This window comes from Manis javanica, chromosome 8 (assembly GCF_040802235.1).
Source record: "Manis javanica isolate MJ-LG chromosome 8, MJ_LKY, whole genome shotgun sequence".
Lineage (NCBI taxonomy): Eukaryota > Metazoa > Chordata > Mammalia > Pholidota > Manidae > Manis > Manis javanica.
The window spans coordinates 21,196,613-21,221,488 of NC_133163.1; the positions used below are offsets into that span (position 1 = coordinate 21,196,613).

The 24,876-nt window shown below is 38.7% G+C and overlaps 1 protein-coding gene across 9 annotated transcripts in view; it reads left to right on the forward strand.

Moving 5' to 3' along the window:
• Positions 1-24,876, forward strand: part of STON2 (stonin 2) — a 154,978-nt gene that overhangs the window by 117,393 nt on the left and 12,709 nt on the right. For all 9 annotated transcript variants that reach the window (XR_012133731.1, XR_012133736.1, XR_012133732.1 and 6 more), the window contains one exon: positions 21,557-23,377. Coding sequence is in view for 3 of the 9 variants with exons in the window: in XM_037017932.2 (XP_036873827.2) it covers positions 21,557-23,377 (1,821 nt within the window). In the remaining 6 variants the exon portion in view is untranslated. The remainder of the gene's footprint in view (positions 1-21,556; positions 23,378-24,876) is intronic.

Here is a 24,876-nt window from a genome sequence, read left to right on the forward strand (position 1 = left end):
GAAGCTGTCATACACCAGCAAATGTCAGTTAGAATCCAGGTTTCTCTAACTCCAAAGTTCATGCCCTTAAGTGCTATGGTGTGTTGTCCCTTTTTAAAAATAGGATATATATTTAAAGAAATTTACTCACCAGCATTGACTCCAAGTTAGTTATGGCTGTTTTGAGAAATCAAATGCAGTCAATCTCAAAGAATAAAGATTGACCACCACTTAGGTCATGCTGAAGAAAATGATGCAGATTCTGAAAACTCTTCCAAAAGATATACTCCTAAAATGCCTAATGTTGTAATTGTACCTTGTGGTATGTATACAACTTGCTATCTTAGACTCATTTGGAGGTATAATTTTTTTTGTTTGTCTTTTTTAATCTCTTGTTAATGTTGGCCTGTGCTCATATTTTGTGAAATATGAAAGGTCTGAGATGTCATTGAGATGATTCCCTAAACACACTTCCAGTTATAACTGTTCCTGTAGATTGTCATCTTCTCCCCCATGCTGGCTGGCTATTCAGCATAAATTTGATTTTTAGAAGTGCTCCTTATTTAAATAATATTCCATGCAAAGTATTGTTTGTTCTTCCATTTAAATTATCAGTGTTTATTATTAAGCTACCAGTTAGAAAAGATAGTAATTATCTTGCTTAGGCACAGCTGCAAAGCTGTCTTGGCTTGATAATTTGTTAAGGAGTTAATGCCCCAGTGTACCTTTTTTATTGTCTGCTTTATTTGGAGAATGTCCAAATTTAGCTGGATTTTCCCTTCTTCATTTCCCTAAGAGCCAGTGAGTTGAAAATACTATTGTTTTCCCTAATGGGGTGAATGTCAAGGCAGAGCGAGATCTGGAATGTCAGAAAGCTCTTAGTTTTTCAAAATCATACACAGTCATGAAAAGATGAGGACTGAGTTTCAAAAAGGTGAAATTTCTTGTTTAAGTGTAACTGATCAAGCTGTATTTTTGCGATTAGTGATATATGTAAAAAACAGAGAGAGAATGTTAATATAGAGAGAGTGAATGAAGGAATCAGTGTTCTTTGGCTGTAAGCAGCAGAAGCAGGCTCTGGCTAATTAGAAATTTTTAAAAGGAGAGCTTATTGGAAGAATAAGGAGGAGAGATACGGAAGATATGCTCACAAAAGTGAAGGGAAAGCTGAAAAATTAAGCTGAAAAGCCAGACTTAGAAAGGGTAAGAGCTAGAACAGCATTTGGGTCTTTGACAAGAACTTGCAGATGGTTTCTTCCAGGGCTACCATCTTAATGAAGGAGTGACAACCATTTTCATTGTCCTAAAAAGTCTAATTGCAGTAGCTTACTTTAGCTCATGTGCCTAAAGGAGGGCAGGAAAATTTGCCTGACAGTCCTACAAGTTAGTCTGTAATGAGACAGTCCCCCCAAAATGCATCTTAAACAAGACCCAGAAAGTACTAACAATGAAAGAAAGAAAGTGATAAATTAGACTACATTAAAATTAAGACTATTAATTAATAGATAACTATTAAGAGAGTTAAAGCAAGCCACATTGTGAGAGGAGATATTTGCAATAGATATATCTGACAAATCATATCTAGAATATATAATGGACCTTCCTCAAAACAGCAGATCACCCAATAGCCAAGAGTGTTGAAAAGAGGATATCCAAATGACCAATAAACATATGAAAAGGTGTACAACTTCATTAGTCATTAGGAAAGCCCAGTTAATGCTACAGTATGACACTACTACATACCCACAATCATAACTAAAATAAAAATGGCAGACAATATCAAGTGTTGGCAAGAATGTGGAGCAACTAGAACTCTGAAATGCTTGAAAATGCAGATGAGAATGTAAACTGGTCCAATCACCCAGGCATACCCAGTGACAGAGCAGTTCCACTCCTGGGTATGTACCCAAGAAAAATGTATGCGTATATGTACAAAAAGGCATGTATAAGAATATCCATAGAAGCACCAGCCATAGTTACCCAAATCTAAAAACTATTAGCTGTTCATTGACACTAGAATGGATAAATCATGTCATATTTGCATAACTGAATACAATACAGAAATGCATGTTAGTAAACCAAATGTAACAAAATGATAGAAGCTCACAAATAGAAAGAGGACATACTGAATGATTTCATTTATATAAAGTTCAAAAACAAGTAGACAAATGTATGGTATTAGGAGTCAGGAGAGTGGATACCCTGGGAGGAGAGGAGCCTACCTCATTGGGTTGTGGAAGAATTAAATGAGAGAATCTGGGTAAAGTGCTGAAAATGGTGTCAGATACACAAAAAGCAGAAAATAATCATCAATACATACATTGTGAAGTAATTGCTTCATACTGATATGCTAGGACAATATAAAGAAGCATGAAATCCTGGCCCCAAAGAGCTGATAATCATAATTAGAGAGGCAACATACTTATAAGAAAAAATAGTTGACATTGTAAGAGATTATTGGGAAATCCCAAATGGGTGGTAGTACAAATAGGAAGAGCCTAAGAATTCAATGGAAGGAAAAGTTACTGCAGGTTAGAGTATTCTGGGCAAGACCCAGAGTTGTGAGAAGGGAAGGAGTGATGAGAAAGGAGTACAAGGAGGCTTGTTTCTTGATCTGGGTGCTGGTTACATGAATGTGCTCAGTTTGTGAAAATGGATGGAGCTGTACACTTATGATATGTCCACCTGCCTGTGCATATGTTACACCTCAAGTAGGTGGAAAGGGCATTGGCCTTGAGATTTGATTGTTGTTTGACCTTAGGTGAGTTACTTAACCTCTATGAATTTCATTTTCCTCACCTGTAAACTATAAACTAATACTAAACCTCCCAGAGGGTTGTCATGAGGATTCTGGAAAGCAGTGCATGTAGAACACCAAGTCCAGGGGAGACAGGAAAATACGCACGTACCTGATCTGCTCACTGGGTAGAGGATGAAAAACTGGGGAGGCCTTTCCTATGCTAAGATTTAGAGCTTCTCTCTGGGGGTTATCACTTTGTTGGGGGAGTGACCTCACGTCATTATGGATGTTGTGAGTGGAACCTGTCACAGTGTGTCCGTGTGGGGACACAGTGACTCAGTGGCTGGGAGAAAGGGTACTTCTGCCTGTCAGAGCCACTGCTAGACAATTGTCCCACGCCACCACTGGTGGTTTCCTTTTCCTGTGTTTAGTCACAGCCACACCTGCAAGTGAGAGTGTAGTGGCTGATCCAGATGCTGGATCCAGGTGCTGGCTGCCAGGTGCTTTGTCAGACTCCGAGGAGCATGTAATTGGGACCCAAGACAGGGTAAAAACTAAAATAAAATAAACATAGCCCTTGCTTTCAAATAGTTCATAGTCTAGTAACAAGGTATACATGGTTCTTCTGAAAGCTACTTTTTTACCTCTCCTTCTCTCCTGATGTCCTCCACTCTCTGGTGCATATTCTCTAACATTTTCATTCTTATTTCCTCTCTCTGTGTCACACACACACCCTTCACTGAAGCTTGCTCCCATAAACAGGATAAAAGTCATTTAACGTGGCCTCCATCCAACAAAAGCAATCAACTCAGAGCATATATCCTCTCCTTGGCTCCCCCAAACTATAGATGGCTTAATTACCATCTCTTATATTAATTATGATAACAGAAGTAACCATTTATTAGGTGTCCGTTACATGCAAGGCACTGTGCCAGGCCCTTGTTTGCGTTATCTGTGACTCTTACAATACCCTGCAGGGCATCATTATCCCATTTTATAGGCAAAGGACCTGACACTTGGAAAACTTAAATAGTTTGCCTGACATCACCCGTGGCCGGTGGTGGCCCAGTGTAAACCTGCTCTCTCTCTCTCCATGTGCCATGCTCCTTGTGAAACTGTTTGCAGTGTTTGCTCTGATGATTAAATAATGTAAACATCCCTGTGTCAGTTTGTCAGTCAACGGTGCACATTCAAAGCCATGTGTTTAGGAGAGGTTGGCACAATGGTCATTCTTGCTGTAGTTAGTTTGACTGGAAAGGTCAAATAAAGAGCTACTCAGCCTTGCAAACAACTTCTCTTGTTTTCTAAATATCTTAATATTCAGCAGCAGCAACCAGCTGTGCCATCAGAAGGGCTGTGGAACCTCCTTTATGATCTATATTAAAATCTCAGACACAGGTGTTGTAGGAAAAGCCTCTGTATTGAGAAAGATCTGCCAATTTGTTCCCACCTTACTGGGCTGTCTCGCTCAGATTAATTTAATACTTACTGCTAGCCTCTGATCTGGAAATTTGTAGACTGATAGAGATATCTGATGCAGATTAAAGCAAGCATGCTGTGAACTGGGCACAAAGGAGTCAGCTGATAAAGTGCATATTCTAAGTGGTTTGTACCAGAAGGCACAGTGCCAAGTGGCTACACTCCGCTAGTCCCAATGTTTTGGCCTCTAACCTTTAATGGCCAAATGGAGACAGCCAACGCTAAATAATCCAGTCTCGTGGTATATATTGGGGTTCAGGCCACATTCAAATGAGGAGGGAGGTCAAAAGCCAGCAAATCACCATGGATCTACATGTAAGCTTTTCAGGCCCAGAAAGTTAATCATACTCTTGTTTTGAGAGATGAGACTTTCTGGAGATGGACACTGCTTTACAGTTGGAGATGTATGTTGGCAACATGGTTAACATCAGTTTTTTGCTCAAAACCCAGAAGTTGTTATAAGTTGAGTTTCTTCTGCATGTGCTTAGATCTTTGCAGGTATTATTTCCAGTTCTCACAAACAGCCCCTTAAGTTGTTGGATAATGACATTTCACAAATGTAAATACTGAGCTGGCCGGCATCCTACCCAAGTGTATTTTGAACTCTTTCTGCTCTTCCTCAGTGCTTGAAGGCTTCCTGTCTGCTGTTGTATTACCAATTGAAATGGCAGCCTCTTTGCCAGTTTGACTTCAACCAACATAGGCAGAGTTATCCGTCATTTCTCTTTTGGGGTTCACAAAGCACTTTGTGTGCACCTGTAAGGGCACTTTGTGTTGTATTATACTTGCTTTTACTGCTTTGTATTTCATTGTTTATATGCCTGTTTCTTCTGCTAGACTCAGAACTTCTGAAAGGCAGTGATGTTATCTTATTTATTTTTTTAAGGTAGGCCTGTCACAGTACTTGGCAGTGTTATGTAGTGGGAGGACTGGGTTTAAAGCTTGTCTGTTTAGTTTCACTAACATTTTATCCTCAATGCATGGTACACTGCCTGTTGGCAAACTGTATATGCTCAGTAAATATTGAATGAATGAATGAATGAATATAATCTTTGATTTTTTCTCTCTAATCTTTTTATCACTAAAACTGAGGGATAATAGTATCTACTTTAGAGAGTTGGTGTGAGATTAAATGAATGAATGGAACAAGGATGAGCAATGTTATGATGGTGAGTTTTGAGATTCATACAGTGGTTTTGATATCCATCATGTTGCTGTATGCTAAGTAGTTCACTTATGTTTATCTCTATAGTAAGTAGTTTATTCTATGAAGATGACACAATTTGCTTATCCATTCTCCTATTAACAGATATTTGGGGTGTTTCTAGTTTTTTACTATTATGAATGAGGCTGCTGTGAATGTTTTTGAAAAATCCTATTTGTGAACAAATTTTCCATTTCTTTTGCACATAAACATAGGAGTAGAATTGCTGGGTTATATGGTAGGGGAATGTTTAAATTTGTAGGAGGCTGCCAAACCATTTTACAAAGTGATTTTATAATTTTATGCTCTTACCAATAATATTGAGAGAGTTCTAGTTGCTCTACATCCTGTAACACTTATACTATCAAACTTCCCAGTTTTAGCCATCTTACTGGATGCATACCTTAATTTGTAGCTTAATTTACATTTTTCCAATGTCTAATGATATTGAGCACCTTTTCATGTGCTATATGACCATTCTATAGCTTCTTTTATGAAGGGCCTGTTTTTTTAATTGGGCTATTTATCTTACTGATTTGTGGGAATTCTTCATGTGTTCTGGATACAAACAAGTCTTTTATCAGTAGCTTGCCATTTAACTTTTTAAATGATGTCTTGATAAATAAACTAATGAAGTGCAATTCACTATATTTTTTTAATTCATCTTAGTGCTTTTAGTGTCCTAAGAAATAATTGCCTATTCCAAAGTCATAAAGATACTTTTCTGTGTTTTCTTCTAGAAATTTTTTAGTTTTGGCTTTCATATAGATCTGTCATCTCTCTTAGGTTTATTTTTATGTATATAGAGAGGAAGAGGTTGAGATCTATTTTATTGAAAAGAACTTTCTCTGCCATTGAATTTCATGGCACCTTAGTGCAAAACTCAAATGTCAGTATATGTGTGGGTCTAGTTCTAGACTCCATTTTGTTCCATTAACCTATTTGTCTTACCTATTATACTGTCTTAATTACTGAGTCTTTATAATAAACCTTAAAATTTAATAATGTAAGCCCTCCAATACTTTTCTTCTTCAAGATTGTCTTGGCTATCGACAGGCTTTGGTAGATATCAATTTGATAGCTTATCAATTTCTACCTAAAATTTAAAAAGTCTGGGGATTTTGATTGAAATTACTTTGACTCTATAAATCAACTTCAGAAAATTTTCTACCTTAACATTTGGAGTTTTCAAATCCATGAACATGAAATCTCTCTATCATTTGAGCCTTCTTTGATTTCTCTTAGCAAGTTTATAGTTTTCAGTGTAAAGGTCTTATGCATCTTCTTTTATTAAATTTGCTTCTAGGTATTTGATATTTTTATGCTATTGTAAATCTAATTTAAAAATTTTCATTTTCCAGTTATTTGTTGCTAGTATTTAAATATACAGTTGGTTTTTGAATAATGACTTTGTATCTTGAGACCTTGCTACATTCCCTCATTAGTTCTATAATTGTGTTGATATTTTTGGATTTGCTGGATAGACAATGATGTCACCTGTGAATAAAGAGAGTTTTACCTTTCTCTTTTGCTTTTTATTCCCTTTCCTTAGCTTGTTGCAAGGCCTAAGAACTCCACTACAATGTTGAATAGAAGTGATGAGATTGAGGGAAGCATTCAGTATTTCCCCATTATAATGTTAGCTGAATTTTTAAAGTCATGCCGTTTATCAGACTGATTCCATTCCTTGTTTGTGAGAGTTCTTATCAACAAATGGATATTAAATTTTACCAGACACCTTTTCTTCATTTATTGAGATGATCTCGCAGTATATTCTGGTACTACACATTATTCTCTGCATGTCTGGATAGCTTCCATAATATTCTTAGGAGTTGCAGAGAAGTTGCCTAAGAGGATAGATGGCCAGATGTTAAACCACCTCTGAAGATCCCAGTACCAGGCACAGTTTAGTGTCACATGAACTCCATCTGAGCTCTACAATTAACTTAGGAACACTTTTGGTAGTTGTTATCTTCAGTTCCTCCTTCATCAACCTTCATAACAGCATGGGTGTCTCTTACTTCAGTGGTAAAGGTGGAACTTTGGTGCTTTTCATTATTTTTTCACTTGTATTTTCATTATATATTAGTTTAAAAACTTCTTTTTAACACAAGTGAGATGGATTACTTGTGTTAAAAAGAAATTTTTAAACTAATATATAATGAATTGGATTATAGATTAGTAGATTTAAGGCCCATTCCTATCAATCTTTCTGAAATTACATCCAAATTATATCTTTGAATTGAATCTCTGAAAGTGTATCTAAATTATATCTTTGATTGGATTTGTATGTCCTAAATCTAATGTGTCTAAGAGCAACACATTCACAAACCATTTAATGGTGGAAAACGAAACTCTTCTTTGTTGATCCTTCTATTATTTAATTTCAGAAGATGTTCATTTTTTCCTCTGTCTCAACTTTGGGTTCCTAGATAAAGTCCCCAGCATGGTTCATTTCAAAAGTTATGTACCGTCTCTTCTCTAGGAACATACTGGTCAGAGCAGGAAAATAAACCCAAAGAGATCATGCCTATGAGTGCTGTGGTAGAGTATATAGATCAGGGGCTTCAGCCCAGCTTGAAAGTTGAATGACTTGCAACAGATCAAGTTTTGAGTCCAGGGTGACGTTGCTCACAAGTAATCCTTTCCAACATTGGCTTTTAAATTCTGGCCTTACGTCCATCTCAAACTCTTGAGGTTTAGAAGCCTGGTGCTAGAGAAGCTTCCTTCAGAGTGGACTGAGAATAGCAGCTCTTGGATGTGGAATAGGGAACAGAGACAGTCAGTTATTTCCAGATGCTGGGCTTTGTTTTGACGGAGTAGGAAGTCATTATCCTTGGGAGCCACCAATCCTTGGGAGTTCATTTTTACTTGGGAGTTCATTTCCACTTCCAGGAAGTGATGTGTCACTGGCCTGCCAGGCTTTATCACTGGAGTTACAGAGCCCCCCAAGGAGTCATTCTCAATTGCTGTCTTTTCAAACTAATCAATTTTTTTCTTTCTAATCATAGGTTCCTGATACAGGGAATGTTTTTTGCTTTTTCTCAATACTATGCCTACAAGGGGATATCAGTTATTTTCACTGCCTTATGTTGATTACTAAAATTAAAACTTTCATACTAAGCAAAAAAAAAAACTCTTAAAATGAAGAAATAAGTGTTCATTTTTCTTCTTTCATCAGTAATAATGAAAATACATTGTAAAGCATGCTACATATTACAAATGGCATTCACAGCCGTTTATATGTCATTTGGTCCTCAAAACCATATTGTGATGGATAGGACAGATTATTTTCCTTGTTAAAAGTGAGGAAGCAGAGTCTTAGGAATCAAGTGACTTAACTCAAGATTAGATAGTTGTAATGAGCTGCAGACTCAATACTGATAGTACGTCAAAATGGTCAAGCTGAGGGTTGTGAATTCAGACCTCCTGAGTTCCAATCCTAGCTCCAACACTTACCAGTATGCGACTTTAGTCAAGTCACCAAACCTCTGTGCTTCAGTGTCCCCATTGATAAAATAGGGATAGTAGTAGGACCTACCTCACGTAGGTCTCTCCAGGATCAGACGCCTTAGTATCCTACGGCTCTAGGCAGAGCGCCTGGCATACATTACATGTCTCGGGAGCATCAGCCATGCCATTGCTACTGTCTTAGAGGTGGAGGCAGTGGTAGGTTATTGTTCCTCCCTCTTTCCATCTCATTCTCTTGCCCTAAAACCTGAAGCTACTCCCGAAGTTACCAGAGTTCCTCCATACACACTCCAAAAGTCACCAAGGGCCCTGTGGGGTCAGAGCATCCAATCCCAAAGGAAATACTTTGAACAAAACTAACACCACAAAGATCTCTTGTTCTGGTTCAGTTTTGCCCTGATTCTGAAGACAGTTTGTGCTTAGCTCCTCTTACCTACCCCTTACCCCACTTATTCTTAAATAGAAATCGTTAAGGTTTTAGATAGAGTAGTTATATTCTTCCTGTCTAAATATTTTTAGGACTATTTATATTTTATTTGCTAACAACCTTTGTCAAATTCATGCTAACCAGTGTGTTTGCCACAGTCTGCTCTTGAAGACAGGGTAGAAATTCCTATGCTATACAGTACATGATCTTGAAAAGTCTTTGAGGAAGCAAAACCTATGGGTTTTCTGCTGTGCAACTGCCCTACAGTGTGAGTTTCGTGCTTAGGGGTGGCAGATAATTATGCTCTTATGTCCTTTGCTTGATTTCTCTCATGTATGCAGAAAGAGGCGGCACTGAGGAACCACATATAGCCATCTGCTCTGTGTCTGCTGCCCAGAAGATTCAATCTGACCCCTAGGAAATGCCCTCTGTGGGACACAAAAGTTACTATTTTTAAAGAGTGGAAGGCACCATGTTTGTCAATATTCCACAGTACCTCACAGCCAGGCAAGAAGCTTTCAATTTGAAAATAGAAGTCCTGATCCTGTTACCTCATCTCTGTCTACTGACATCCCTTTCTTTAAATGTCAACAGGACTCAAAATTGCTTCACGAAACAAACCACCAGCATTGACCATTCTTTATCCAGTATCACACTTTTTTTTACTTTTCACCTATCCTGCATGTCCCCACTGGCAGGCAGACATCACATGTGCATACTGGAATTAATATGTCTTCTGTCCTCCAAACTCCTGTAGCATATCTAACAGTCATACTAACAGCTTGGCCAGGTACTGCCAATGACTAGTGGCATTTGCTGCCTTCCACACTGCCTGTTTTGAATGTTGGCCCATGAAAATTCTCACTGAAGATTACTAAGCAAAAAAGATGTAGGCTCTAGATCTCTATATGCAGAATAATCCCCACTTTGTACATACGTGTGTGTTGATGAATGTGTATGTGTAGACTGAGGAAGCTTGAAGGGATCACTCTGTGAGGGTGACATGCATCATCTCAGATGGCACCAAGATTCAGGTTCTTTTAATTGCATTTGTTTCTGCACCATCCAAATTTTCTAAAGTACAACTTCTTGCTTAAAATTATCAAAAAGGCTAATCTTTATATTATAGAAACAAATTTATTTATCTTAGAACTTGGTGACTGGGACATTTGTAAAAGCGATGTGCTATAAAGTGAATTCGTGTGTGAGAGTGTTACATTCAGTGGGCATTAAACCCTGAGTTGTCCCCAGCTGAGGTGAAGAGTACAACTCAGGTCCTCGGGACAGCTGGGGAACAAGTCAGTTAGTGGCACCTGTGAGTTCAGGATGTATAAAGGTATGAAAGTGTTGTTGGCCTTTCAGACATACTCCAAAAGTCTTATCCTCTGGTTACTTGATCTCATTTCCTTTCTCAGAAACACTTATTGTCTCTGGGAGACTTTTGAAAAGGCCATGACCTCTTTAATCTGATATGTGTCCAAGCCTCTTAACATTTAAGTTTTGGTTTAATATATCTATATATAAGTCTTTATTCCAAGATGGCTTTCTCCACTTTTATGGTCTTCTGTCTCTAAGATACAGTAACTGTCTACCTAGGACCCACTCAAACAGCATGAGGAATCGCAGGACTCATTTGGAACCAGAAACGACTTATATATTTGAAGAGTAATTATAGGTCTTGCCAAATGGTGGTGGAGCACTTTTGCATATTTAGAAGCATGTTCACATGTGCTGTTTCATATTTGCTTCCAAACTAGAACAAGGATCATGATTATTCCATGTTACTGTGGGCAAATGACACAGAGACTTGCCCAGGACTAGAGTGAGTTTGTGGCAGAGCCAGGACTAGAAATAAACCCTTCTGTTCCATGACTTATCAAAGCTCCCACAATGCCAAACATGTCTTTCTAAGATCTTCCCCAAGGGTGCCTGGATTCCAAGAAATAATCATGATAATAATACTAAATAATTATATAATTTTTGCTATGTAAACTTGATATACATTAACTCAGTCTTCATAACTTAGGTAAAAAATACTGTTATCTCCATTTTACATTTGAGGGAATTGAGGCCTAGTGCATCTAAATAACCTGCCCAAGGTCACAGCATCTAAGTAACCTGCTCAAGGTCACAGACCTGGTGGGTGGAGTAGCCAGGATATGAACCAACCTGGAGCCACCGTCCATACTCTTGACCACTTGACAATGCAGTCAGGGCCTAGTGCTTTCCCACCTGTTCATGCCTAGGGTGACCCAGGTCAAAGATGGAAATTCTTCAGTAAGAGTCTTAAAATTCCTTCCCCCCAAACTTACAGTCTGAAGTATGTATCATATTATTTAAGCAATAAGAATACTGTTTCATTCCTTGTGAAAAGAGCAAGGGAGAATAGAGAGGAACAAGAAAACTGATATATTTTTGCTCAGTAGCCAGACAAGTTTGGAAGGTTCTAGGAATTTATATCTGCCCATGGTTCCCACAAGGATATTTTTCATCTATTTCCTGCTTAGCTGCTAAGGAGCTTGGATTGCAAACAACAGAAGCCAACTTTACTAACTTTAAGCAAAAGGATACATTAGTTTGGAGAATCAGAAGAAAAGCTGAAAACTCAGGCTTCTGGAAGTTGATGCCTGGAAATTAATGGCCCTCCCAAACAAGCATTCGCTTAGCTCAAGATTCTGCAAATCAGCAATGTGGGCAAGCTTCAGCAGTTCCCAGACGGTGCTGGGCTGAGCCTCTCTCCTTAGGGGCTAACCTGTGGGTTTGCAGTTAGTTGCCTGATTGGCTAGGGAGCCGCGCTTCTCTTCCACCTGTCCACTCATCCCCTTTAGGTCCACTTGTATGATGGTCTCAGGGTTCCAAGTACAACCAAAAAGGGCACACTCCAGCACAAAAACACTTTTCAAGTCTCTGCTTGTGATGTATTTGGCCTTGAGTAAAGTAAATCACATGCTTTCACTCAGTCACTCAGAGTTGGTGTGGGATGGGATGGCCCGAGAGCATGGGTAGAGAAAGGAAGAATCTGTGGCCATTTTTGCTGTCTCCTGCAGATGATCAGGGACTTTGGCAGGGACCAAGTCAGCAAAGACTAATGTGCAGGCTCCTCAGGGGGTGTCCATCTGATAACTCATCTCCCATCGTTTTCCTGTGCTTCACTCAGTCCCCTCAAAGGTTTTCAACAAGAATCCGACTGCTTGGGTCATTCACATCATGGAGGAGTAGGGGGCACCTTGATTGACAATTCATGAAGACTTGATGGAGAGGGGAAAAGTCTGGTTGTGAAGTTGTTACCCCAAATAGCAGGGCAGGGAAAAAAATATTCCTTTCCTCTATAGTGTGCACTATATTGACTTTGTCCTTTCTCTGAACCATGTGGGTTTACTTTTCCTCTAAGACTTTATTGAAAGCCAAAGTAACAGTCTCAACCTGTTACTTGAACAACAGGAGATCTTAAACATTTACTTCAAAAGACACTGCCCTAAAGCTAGTCATGACCCTGGCCTGGGTCTGGGTATCACAGGCGTCCCCTCTCCCTGTCATTGCTGTGTATTCATATATCAAGAAATTTGACAAAACATTCAGGTGTTCATTTGCTAAGAGGACCTGTGAAGCAGGACTGAGCTTCTTCAAAGGACTGTTGAGTGTTCTTGACAGGGATTCTGTCAAGTAATGGTAAGTGGTAGCTTGGTGAATCGGCTTCTCCACTTTGGATTTATCTCAGACCAGGTAACTTCACCAACATCAAAGCATCCTCTCTCCTAGAAATGCTAAGGACAGAGGCAGACTCAGATCTCCTGGCTCTCCTTTTTATCAGTGTATTGTGATGTCTAAGCAGATACCTGCTTTTTTTTTTTCTGAGTTAAAACTCTTTTGATAAGGTTCAGATGACTGACTCCTCTCATCCAGACACATTCACACCTGTGAGGATGACACTGACTCACTTTATGACCAAAGATTCTCCTGTATAAAAGGATGTTAATCCTGATTTAACTTCTTTTCTCTCACTGAACAGTATTCCTAAAAAGTTGTGTCAAGATAACACAAGGTAATGGGAAAAACTAACCAGATTTTAGCTTAATGAACAAGCATTAAGAAAATAGCAGAGTTAATGACACTAAACGTAGGAGTTTTCTTCTCATCTTGGGCAGTTTACTTAAACTCACTGAGCCTCTCAGTCTTTTCAGAAAGTGAAGGGATCAGTTTTTATTATTTCTGAAGTATCTTCAAGCCCCAAAATTCTCTGTTGCTCTTTTCACTTTACAGATAACTTCACACATATTTAAGCGCCTCCTGTGCATCTGAGGCGGGTTATACAGTTTTAAGTAGATGGCTATCTCATGTTGAGAAAACTGCCATAATCAAAAAATATTTGTTCTTGCCACTGCTAATAAATTCTAATAAACAGCTATCAGTGAGTTTTTGCACTTGTTACTGCATTAACAAATTAGAAGGAGTTGGCAGAGTACCTGCTGTATTCAAAATACAATAGAAACTGTTGATTTTTCCCTGTAGTTCTTTTTCTTCAGTATGGTGACTTTGATTGTAATCATTTAACTTACTCTTTCGGTAACTTAAAATAGATTGTGGTCTAACATTAAAAGATTCCACCATTTCTCTTGTTTGTATTGGTAAAGACACTAGGAAGCCCGTAGGACCTGGAAGTTCTCCCTGTAGGGTAGCATAAGAAGCTGATCTTCCCACACGGCTTTTTCTTGGCAGCAGCTCAATTCATAATGAAAGCAATTTAGAGGTAACAAGTGGATGAGACAGTAATTAAAATGCTGGCTTTTTGGTTTGGGTTTTATTAAGTCAATAAAATGGAATTGCAGATGAATAATTTTTTTCTGAAGATAATTAGTTTTTGCCTACTTCTCAGTGAAGAAATTTGCCAGCCTTTTTTTTCTCCTTCCTTCTTTCCAATCCCAGCTATGCCAGTCGTAAGGGTCTTAGGAAAGATCTAACTGTTGCTTTATCAACATGGACTACAGTGAAGCTGTTTCTTTTCTTTCATGAAAGCAGGTATAGTGAAGATATCTTCTAACCTTTTATTATTTCTTTATTGTGTAAACAATATAGCATTTTTTTAATATATAGCATTTTTTTAAAGAATAGACTTAAAAAATTTTAAAGCACTTACACAAGGCAGTTGTTTTCACATCAGAGCACTGGAAAATATTATATTCTAAAGCTCTTTAATTCATATATAATTTATCATGAAAATGTGTCATTCTAGTTGCGGTAGTAGTAGTAGTAGTAGCAGTAGTAGTCATTCTAGTAGGAGTAGTATTTCTAGTAGTGGTAGCAGTAGTCATTCTGGCAGTAGTAGTCATTCTAGTAGCAGCAACAGCAGTAGCAGCAGTAGCGGTAACACCTACTGGACATTTATTATTTGCCAGCACATTTATAGTAACATCTGTATTAAATTTGTCCAACAAAGCTCTCAGGTAGGATTTAATGTTTTCTTAATTTTATAGATGGGAAAACTGAGATGCAGAGAAATTAAATGACTTGCCCAAAGTCATATAGCTAATAAGCTGCAGATATGGAATTGAAATCTAGGTAATATGACTTCAGATTTAGGCTTTTGTTATTATTCACTCAGTAATGTTTATCATGATCAGCTTCTATGTGAATAAGCATGCATTAGTAACATTGTCTTGATAGCTGCATGGGATTCCATTTTAGGCGTATAACAATTGATATTACCAGTTTCCCATTATCAAACATTTAGGGTCTTTCCAGTTTTTCCATGATACATTGATATGATAAATATACTATGATATACGTCATTGCATGCCTGTCTTGTTCTGTCCTTAGAACGAACTCCTAAAAGTAGAATTCTTAGACCACATTTTTGAAGCTTTTAAACTAATTTTTAATTACCCTCCAGAAAGATTTCTTTAAACACTGTCATCAGAATGTAAACTTTCCTGTGTCACAAATAATAATTATTGAATTTTTATGCATCACACTTAAAAAATTTTTTTATTGAAGTATACTTGACACACAATATTATGTTGGTTTAAAGTATACAACACAGTCGTTCAACAGTCACACACATTAAATCTTCACCCCAGCTAGTGCAGTTACTATCTGTCAATGTAGAAAGTTGCTGCAGAACTATTGGATATATTCTCCATGCTGTACTTCCATCCCTGTGACCAAATTGTATTATGATTGAGATTTTTGTGCCCTTTACATCCTCATCCTCTCCACAAACTCACCTCCACCACTCCCCCATGGTAACCACCACTCACTTCTCATTGTCTCTGAGTCTACTGCTATTTTGTTCATTTTGTTTTTAGATTCCACAAGTAAGTGAAATCATATGTTATTTGTCTTTCTCCACCTGGCTTATTTCACTTATCATAATGCCCTCTAGGTCCATTCATGTTGTTGTAAATGGCAGGATTTCTTTCTTTTCTTTGGCTGAATAATTAGTCCGTTGTATATAGGTACCTTCTTTATCCATTCATCTATTGATAGACACTTTGGTTGCTTCCATATAGGAAGCAGTTGGCTATTATAAATAATGCAGTGGTAAACATAGGGGTGCATATATCTTTTTGAATCAGGGGTTTTGTTTTCTTCAGGTACATTTCTAGAAGTACAGTTACTGGGTTGTATGGTATGTTTATTTCTAATTTTTTGAGGAACCTCCATACTGCTTTCAACAGTGGTTGTACCAATTTACATTCCCACCAACAGTGTAGGAGGGTTTCCATTTCTCCACATCCTCACCAAACACTTATTATTTCTTGTCTTTTGGTTAGTGACCATTCTAACTGTTGTCAGGTGGTATCTAATTGTGGTTTTGAGTTGCACATCCCTGATGATCAGCAATGTGGAGCATCTTTTCATGTGCTTGCTGGCCATCTGTACTTCTTCTTGGAGAAATGTGTGCTCAGGTCCTCCATTTTTTAATCAGGTTCTTTGTTTTTCAGGTGTTGAGGCATATGAGCTCTTTATTTATTTTGGATGCTAACCTCTTATTGGACAAATTGTTTATTAATATATTCTCCCATACTGTAGGTTGCCTTTTCCTTCTACTGATGGTGTCCTTTGCTGTACAGAAGATTTTTAGTTTGATATAGCCTCACTTGTTCATTTTTTATTTTGTTTCCCTTGCCTGAAGAGATGTGTCTGGGAAAAAATTGCTGTGTTTTCTTGTAAGAGTTTTATGGTTTCATGTCTTACATTCAGATCTTTGATCCATTTTGAGTTTACTTTTGTGTATGGAGTTAGATAATAATCCAGTTTTATTTTCTTGCATGGAGCTGTCCAATTTTCCCAACACCAGTTATTGAAGAGGCTGTCTTTTCCCCACTGCATATTCATAGCTCCTTTATTGTATATTCATTACCATATATGCATGGGTTTATATCTGGGCTCTCTATTCTGTTCCATTGATCTGTGGGTTTGTTCTTGTGCCAGTACCATAGTGCTTTGGTTACTGTAGCTTTGTTGTATAGCTTGAAGTCAGGGAGCATAATAACCTCAGTTTTCTTCTTTCTCAAGATTGCGTGGCTATTCATGGTCTTTTGTGGTTCCATATGAATTTTAGGATTATTTACTCTATTTAATTGAAAAATGTCATTGGTATTTTGGTAGGGATTGCATTGAATCTGTAAATTGTTTTGGGCAGGATGGCCATTTTGACATTATTCTTTCATCCATGAGCATGGGATAGATTTAATTATTATTATTCTTTCTAATTCGTTGTCCATCTGACATGGAGAGAATTATATTTATAAGTTTTATAAGTTTAAATTCTTTTTTCTAAATAGTTATTAGGCATGTTTCTTCAATCAATAAGAAATTACGCATTTCTTCATTAATTGTTCATATCCTTTCTTTTCTGCAAGAGTATCATTTTTATAAAGATGCACTGTTATTATATATTAAGGACATAAAGTTTTTATCATGCAAATACTGGTCCCCAGTATCTTACGTATAGATAATTTGTTTTTTATATGTAAAAATATCAAAGATCATCCTTTAAAAAAAGAGGCTCAGAAAATCTACGATCTAAACTTTATAAAAACAATTGAAGATGTCTTTCAGTCATGATAAGTGAAGCAAAATTAAGAGTTCACAAATAGGGAAGCCAATGTTAACATAGGATATTTTATTAAATTGAAGTATCATTGATATATAATCTTGTGAAAGTTTCATATGAACAACAGTGTGGTTTCACCCATATTATGAAGTCCTCAACCCTCCCTCCATTGCAGTCACTGTCTATCAGCATAGTAAGACGATAGAGAGGTATTAGTTGTCTTCTCCATGCTGTACTGCCTTCCCCATGACCTACCTAAATTGTGATTGTTAATTATAGTACTTCTTAATCCCCTTCTCCCACCCACCCCCTGCCCTCCCAACCCCTTCCATTTGGTAACCTCTAATCCCTTCTTGGAGTCTGGGGTCTGCTGCTGTTTTGTTCCTTCAGTTTTGCTTTTTTGTTATACTCCATAAATGAGTGAAATCATTTGGTACTTGTTTTTCTCTGCTTGGCTTATTCACTGAGAATAATACCCTTCTAGCTCCAACCATGTTGCAAATGGTAGGATTTGTTTTCTTTTTATGGCTGAATAATATTCCATTGTGTATATGTACCACCTCTTCTTTATCCATTCATCTACTGATAGACATGTAGGTTACTTCAATGTCTTGGCTATTGTAAATAGTGCTCTGTGAGAAACATATGGGTGCATATGTCTTTTTGAATCTGTCATCTTGTTTTCTTTGGGTAAATTCCTAGGAGTGGAATTCCTAGGTCAAATAGTATTTCTATTTTTAGTTTTTTGAGGAACCTCCATATTGCTTTCCAAATGATTCAACTAATTTACATTCCCTCCAACAGTGTAGAAGGGCTTCCCTTTCTCTACATCCTCGCCAGCATTTATTGTTTCTTGTCTTTTGGATGTTGGCCATCCTAACTGGTGTGAGGTGATATCTCATTGTGGTTTTAATTTGCATTTCCCTGATGATTAGTGATGTGGAGCATCTTTTCATGTGCCTGTTGGCCATTCGAATTTCTTCTTTGGAGAAGTGTCTGTTCAGATCTTCTGCCCATTTTTTAATTGGGTTATTTGTTTTTAGGTTATTGAGGCATGTGAGTTATTTATATATTTTGGATGTTAACCAATATGGGATAATTTTTTTAAGTATTGTTTGGCAGTCTTTGGGTTCACCTCAAGAAATACTTTATTTTCATGTCGACTGTGGACCACCTTTGCTTTTCATCTGTAAAACTGTCTTTACTAAGATATTTTTTCTTTATAAATTGTTTTGTAGGAAAAGAAATTCTCATTTACAGAAATTTGACCTCTGCCCCACTAAGTCCCAAAGGATAGATTTTTTAAAACAGGTTGTAATCACAGGAGATGAACTGCCAAAGGAGAAAGAATTTTGTAACAAAGTATTTTGATACTTTTTAATGGCTGTTAGAGAATATAGAATCTCTAGAAATTAATGTAATTAAAAACTACTCTCCAATTTAAAGATACTTCATTTAAAATGCATTATAAGTCTAATGCTTCAAAACTGTCTAGGATTTGGTGTGATTTTAAATCACTTGGCTTTAAAAGGAATTTATTGTAAGAAAATTATGGTCAATGGGGACGAAAGTCTCCCCCCCCCCTTTTTTTTTGGCTTCAGAGAAGAAAATGAGAAATACTATTTTGGGGACAAGATTCCTAACAGAAGTGGATCTTTTGTCAGCAAGAATAAACAGTTTTGGCTGAAAACTACCCTTCAAAGGAAAAGAACTCCAGCTTCCTTTAAGCTAGGGAGTGGGGATGAGCTTCAAGGCAGAGGATATCCCTGATACAAGGGGTGGGTCAATACCAGACTGGGTGGAAACACTACAGTTACAAAAGCTCCATAGAGCTGCTTCATTAGAAATTAATGAATCTGCGATATACTCCTTTCCCAGGTCTCTAGGGAGGATCAGTTACTGTTCTAAGGAAGTGATTATATTTTACTCAGAGCTGCATTGTTCCCTTTAGCCTTCATTTCAATAATAATAATGGTGGTGATGGTGGTAGTACTAGCAATAATAATAAATAGCATATAAATCCTACACACTTGAGTTGTTTTCTGACTTTTTTGCCTTCATTTTCCAGAAAACAAATCACTTATCTACAAAAGTTGATCAATGATCAATTTGATGGAGAGTCACATCTTTAATTTTAAAATGCTTTGAAATCCTTTTGTGGTACTGTACATTATAGAAAATACTTTTTGCTCATTAAAGGTATTTCTGGGGTGAGTGTGGATATGTGTGTATGCTCATACATTTTCAAACTGATGTTTTCAGTAGAGGGTATTGCTTTTTATATGAATAAATATACTTCGAATGACAGATGACAAGCCAGCCGTCCCACCCATGCTTATGTACATTTGCAGTTATTTGTGGCCTTGCTGATTAGGTGTGGTTGGATATGATACTCATGAAGGTTTAGTGAGGTGGTGTAACAACGTGGGAAAAATATTTTCCCAGTCTGAGGCAAAATACCTTTGAAACCAAAATCAGCCAAAGGGAGAAATAAAGTGGGAAAACTCTGTTGCTTACAAGCAGTCATCCACTTCTGCTCACCAAGGTCTCTTGCAACCCGGCAGCAAAAAGGGATCCCACCCCACCTCCCTGGTCCAGATATGACCTCTTCCCCCTTGTAATTACCTATGGATATGGAGATGGATGACTTCTCTCCACCTTTGGAAACACCTGTTGATATGGAGATGCACTAGGGCCAGGGAGAGATTCTGGAAATATTGCAATTTTACCCACAGGTGGTCAGAAAACTCAACCCAAATTTGAGTGTCCATTTCTCTGATTCCAAATTACTGGCAGTAGAAACAGTGAGTTGGAATGGTGGCAGAGATCCTATACACAGTCCTCCAGAGACAGAATAGAAAAACTTCTCCACATAAAGTTTCTTTTCTCATCCATTCAATCAACAAACCTTTACTGAGTATCTACTGTATACCAGACAGTTTAGTTTTCTGTGCCATTCCTTCATCAAGATCTACACCTCCTTGCTAAAGCTGTCATTTTCCCCTCCCTTCCCACAGTTCCAGCAGACACACAGGATCTTTATGCTCCTAAAAAGGTTTGGATCTTTCCCATATCAAAACTTAAGTCCTGTATCTCCTTCCTTGAAGGCCTTCCTAGGGTGGAGATTTATTTGTAATAACTTTTTCTCCCCCCATGAAATAAACTCTAATATGGAAAAGTATTTTAGAGAAAAAAAAGATATGACATGGGTGTATTCTCATGTTACTGCAAACTTGTAAACATTTTAATGGCTGAATATTATTACTCCATTGTGTGCCTCAGTTTCTTAACATTCACCCAAAACTTGGTTCACAATTTGGATTTATTTCCTTAGGGTACAATTACTAAGTCATTGTTTGTGAATATTTGTAAGACCATTAACACAAATTGCCAAACCACTTTCAGAGTGTTTATAGCAACTTACAGTCCCTTTAAAGACACTATTTACTATTCATATCATAACATCTATAACTGCGTTGATTACTAAAGCTTTTAAAATCTTCACTGATTTTTATTAAATTTACATTTTTCTTATTACTAGTTAGACTACACATTTTCACATGCTTATTAGATACTTTTTGGTTTCTTTCTTCCTGAGTTGTCTGTATACATCTTTTGCTTGAATTTCTATTGGGGTTTTTGTGTTTTTCTTATTCACTTGTGAACTTATTTCGTATTAAGGATATTAACATTTTGTCTTTAATATTTATTGACCATATTTGAGTAAAAATCCCTTCAGTTACATTATTTGTGGTTAGATTTTCACTTTAAGCAAATAACTTGTTTTGTTCGATATCAGCTTTATATCATTTTTATGTAGGTAGTGGTTTACAAGTTTAAAAATTAAGAATTCATACTTTAGAGCAGAGTAAAAAAAAACTTTTTTTTTTCAGAAACTTCTCTAAAATAAAGGAAGAATATATAAGAGTTACATTATAAGGGACTTTGGTCCTACCAGCGCTTCTGTATTGATTGACCCATTTGTAGTCTTACTGCATTTGATATATGACCTCTCTGGTGTGCTTATGACAGAATTATGAGATCTCTACCCAGACTAAACACTTGAGACAGTTAATGAGCTGCTTTGGAATTTAGTAGATTCTAGAGAAAGTTCTAGTGTCCTTCATTCCCTTACCTCAGTATTCCAGAGTTCTGGAGGCCATGAATAGCAGCCCTCATATGTTCTCCTTTTCCTTTCAGACAATTCTTCCTCACTCCAGGAAGATGAAGAGGTAGAAATGGAGGCTGTCGGCTGGGAGGCCAGCAGTCCAGCCATGAATGGACATCCTACCACTCCAGTGACCTCTGCTCGTTTCCCAAGCTGGGTCACTTTTGATGACAATGAAGTCAGCTGCCCTTTGCCACCAGTTACCTCTCCTCTGAAGCCAGTCACACCACCTATTGCACCTTATAACTCAACTGGGTCATTTAAAAAGAGGGAACGTCCCAAGAGCACTTTGATGAACTTCCCCAAAGTCCAGAAGCTGGATATTTCCATCCTCAACCATCCACCTTCCATACCCGAGGCTCCTCCTTGGAGGGCAACCAATCCTTTCTTCAATGAGACTCTACAGGATGTACAACCCTCCCCTATCAACCCTTTCAGTGCTTTCTTTGAGGAACAGGAGAGGCGCTCCCAAAAGAATTCCATTTCCAGTACCACCGGCAGTGGCCACAGAGACTCCCTCATTGTCATCTACCAGGATGCCATCAATTTTGATGACTCAAGCAAAAACCAGTCACACTCTGATGCTGTCGAAAAACTCAGACAACTCCAAATTGATGACCCTGATCACTTAGGCAGTGTGACACTACCTGATGATGACCCAGTAGCCTGGATTGAACTAGATGACCACCCACTTGGCTTGGCACTGTCTCAGCCCAGGGACGGGTGGCCAATGATGCTAAGGATCCCTGAGAAGAAAAACATTATGTCCTCCAGGCACTGGGGACCTATCTACATCAAACTGACAAACAGTGGTTACCTGCAGCTGTATTATGAGCAGGGTCTAGAAAAACCATTCCGTGAGTTCAAGCTGGAGATGTGCCATGAGATTTCAGAACCCCGGCTCCAAAACTACGACGAGAATGGAAGAATCCACAGCTTGCGGATAGACCGTGTCACCTACAAGGAGAAGAAGAAATACCAGCCCAAACCTGCTGTGTCCCACAGCGCAGAGAGGGAACAAGTGATCAAGCTGGGTACCACCAGTTATGATGACTTCCTGAGCTTCATCTGTGCAGTTCAGGACCGTCTCATGGATCTGCCGGTGTTGTCCAGGGACTTGAGCACAGTGGGCTTGAACTACCTTGAAGAGGAGATCACGGTGGATGTCAGGGACGAGTTCTCTGGCATTGTGAGCAAAGGAGACAACCAGATCCTCCAGCACCACATCTTGACACGGATCCACATTCTGAGTTTCCTCTCTGGGCTTGCAGAGTGCCGTTTGGGCCTCAACGATGTCCTCATCAAGGGGAATGAAGTAGTTTCTCGGCAAGACATCATGCCCACCACCACCATAAAGTGGATTAAGCTCCATGAGTGCCGTTTTCATGGGTGTGTGGATGAGGAGGTGTTCAACAACTCACGGGTTATTCTGTTCAACCCTTTGGATGCATGCCGTTTTGAGCTAATGCGGTTCAGGACGGTATTTGCTGAGAAGATGTTGCCTTTTACACTCAGGACAGCAGCGAGCATCAATGGGGCAGAGGTGGAGGTACAGAGCTGGCTTAGGATGTCAGCCGGCTTCTCCTCTAACCGTGACCCTCTCACTCAGGTTCCCTGTGAGAATGTGATGGTCCGTTACCCTGTGCCCAGTGAGTGGGTGAAAAACTTGCGCAGGGAAAGTGTCCTGGGGGAAAAGTCTTTGAAAGCCAAAGTGAACCGGGGGGCAAGTTTTGGCTCCACCAGTGTATCTGGCTCTGAGCCTGTCATGAGAGTAACCCTGGGAACTGCCAAGTATGAGCACGCCTTCAACGCCATTGTGTGGAGGATAAACCGACTGCCTGATAAAAACTCAGGTAGGTAGATGTTTCTCTTCTGTGAAAACCACCACACACTTGCAAAAGATCTGGGGTCAGAATTCTACATTCTATCATCGAATGAAGTGCTGGGTTTTGCTGTTGATGGGAATGGTGATGGAGGGAGAGTGGGAACAGTGGGAAATATTTGAGCAAAGTAACATGAATGACCCAATTCACTCCATCTTTTTACTCCCTTATTATCATATTTCTCCAATAAAATTATGCATTGTTCTTCTCAGCTGAGCTGCTAAGCAGATTGCCAGGACAGTTTATGAATTTGTATTCTTTTCTGATTCATTAAGGTATTATCTGGGGTGCTAGAAGCTATCAATTTCCAGATCCTAGAAGGCTTCCTAACTGTGCTCTGAGTGTAGGTGAAAGGGCCAGTTTATGGACAGTTACGTGTGCAATATAGATGAGGTGTTAGATTTATGACTCTAGTCACCCTGTATAGTGCCTGACAACCATAAAATCTTAAACTCAGAGTCGGGATTTGGGATTGGGAAGAAAAGTGTCCGCCAGTGAGACTGAAGATCCAGCCAGAGGATGAAGGTCCAAAAGGGCTGGAATTCTATCAGACAAAAAGTAAAGGAAGGAATGTTAGGTTTAAACAAAGAAGGCAAGCTTACCAGCCCCAGCTGGCCTGCTCACACTATCAGCGGTGCTCTTGTGCTGGCATGAGCCCAGAACCCAGTGACTTTCCTCATGGGTCCAGTGAGATTTAGTGAAATGACAAAAGTAGGAGTAATCAAACCAGTTTGCATAGCCTTATTTTTAGAGTAAGTCTGGGTGACCCCAAAGGCAGGCAATAAGCCCACGATCCTGTGATCATTTAAACCACCTCTTTGCTTTGCTTGTTTATAATAAACTTTGCCCATCTGTTAACAAAACTGGATATCCTAGCCAAGCAAAAAGAATAAGTAAGCTTTGGAAAAACTCTCGGTTGATGTCTTTCTCTTATGCCAATACTCCTTTTTCCATTCTCACTGTTTCATCCGAACAGTATGTTTAGAGTCCTCATTTCCTGTTCCGAGGGTGGAGTGGCTGCATTATCATACCCTAAATGTAATGTGATGTGAACGCAAGAGGCCAGATGATCTGGTCCACTCCCCAGGCAGTCTAGGCATGGACACTCACCAGGGCAGCCTGTGTCAGACACTGGGTGTAGCGGTGCAAACCGAAGACACAATTGGATCTCTGTGATTGAGGCTGGAATTGCCCACCCCTTATTTTTAAACGGACAGAATTTTTAAAACAAAGTCTTCCTCTCTGTGGCTGTGCATTCACTTCCCCAGAAGTCAGCACTCTGTGCTCCTGGGTAATAGCACTGGGATTTCTACCCCAGCCATGCAGGAGAGGAGAAACCCTGAATTTTCCTTGGCCATAGAAACCAGGGAGAAGAGAACTGAAGTGAATGGGAGAAAATTAAACAGCTTCACATGCTGGAGAGTTGACCCAGAAAAGACAAGGCCTCGGGTGTATATTTGTTGGAACAT